Source organism: Bison bison, unplaced genomic scaffold (genome assembly GCF_000754665.1).
Source record: "Bison bison bison isolate TAMUID 2011002044 unplaced genomic scaffold, Bison_UMD1.0 scf7180017864375, whole genome shotgun sequence".
NCBI lineage: Eukaryota > Metazoa > Chordata > Mammalia > Artiodactyla > Bovidae > Bison > Bison bison.
The window spans coordinates 5,025,396-5,026,478 of NW_011494947.1; the positions used below are offsets into that span (position 1 = coordinate 5,025,396).

The following is a 1,083-nucleotide window of genomic DNA, read 5'->3' on the forward strand; positions in this document are numbered from 1 at the left end:
CGTGCCCCCGGCCCTGTCCCCCCCTCCTGCCTGCTGGCTCGGCGGCTCCCACAGCACGGCCTTGTTTCCCCGGGAACACTGCGTCTGTGTCGCAGACAACAATGTCCTTTCATCTCGGGCGCTGCCCTGGTGCACGCCGGGACGCGGCACAAAGGGTGCTTTGTGCAGCCCGGGGATGTGAGCTCCTGGCTTTGCCACGTGGAGCCTCCAGCCGGGGCCCATGTCCTTGGGTGCTGGTTATGCAACAGTCCGTCGGGGCTGCGGGGCGGGTCCAGGGCTCCAGCCCCCACCGCCGCCGGCCCAGCTCACCCTTGGGCCACCAGCGCTGCTCTCACACTCCCCTCAGCCTCCCACCCTCTCCTCTGTCCCCCGCTTAGCTGGGCTTCGCGGACTTGAACCTGGCGGAGTTTGCAGGCTCGGGCTCCACGGTGCGCTGCTGCCTGCTGGAGGGCTACGACACGAAGAACACTCGACAGGACAACTCCATCCTCAAGGTACGGGGGGCTCTGGGCCTTGTCTGCCCCTCCCACCCAGGGGCAGGGGAAGGGCGGACCACCTCCCTGTCAGAGTCCCCTGGGGAGTTGCGAAGAACACAGGTTCTCATCCCAGATGGGCAGCGAGAGACGCTGGGAAGACGTGGGCCCTGGGGTCAGGAAACCCCCCTTGGAGGCCTGACTCAGCCACTGGCCTCAGTTTTGCCCTCCATAATTGGGCCTCAGGGAGTGGACCCCGACAATCTCTTGCAGTGAGACCAGCACCCCTTATCTCGTGGTGCCCGACCACAGCCTGGCAGGGAGTGGTGTCTCTTCCTGACCCCACTTTTGCACAGGGCTCCACCTTCGGGTGGTCATCCACCCAAAGACACAGCAAAGCTGGCATCTGACCCTGCAGCCCAGCTCCTAACCACTGCCGTGCATGATGCGAGGCCACCTGAGCTCCAGAGCACCGGGGTGTGGACGGACCTGCCGTCCCTGCACCTGGCAGACCTGGGCAGCTGCCCCGAGGGCCCAGCCACGTGAAGGTTTCCAGTGGCCAGCGCAGCACCCTCCCCCCGGGCAGCCGCCCCCCGAACTCCTCGGGGCC

At 66.7% G+C, this 1,083-nt stretch overlaps 1 protein-coding gene across 1 annotated transcript in view; it reads left to right on the plus strand.

The window, feature by feature from the left end:
• The window catches only part of FAM102A (family with sequence similarity 102, member A), a 37,392-nt gene that overhangs the window by 27,141 nt on the left and 9,168 nt on the right, over nt 1–1,083 (plus strand). The window contains exon 4 of the mRNA XM_010856873.1: nt 378–494. Within this exon, the coding sequence (XP_010855175.1) occupies nt 378–494 (117 nt within the window). The remainder of the gene's footprint in view (nt 1–377; nt 495–1,083) is intronic.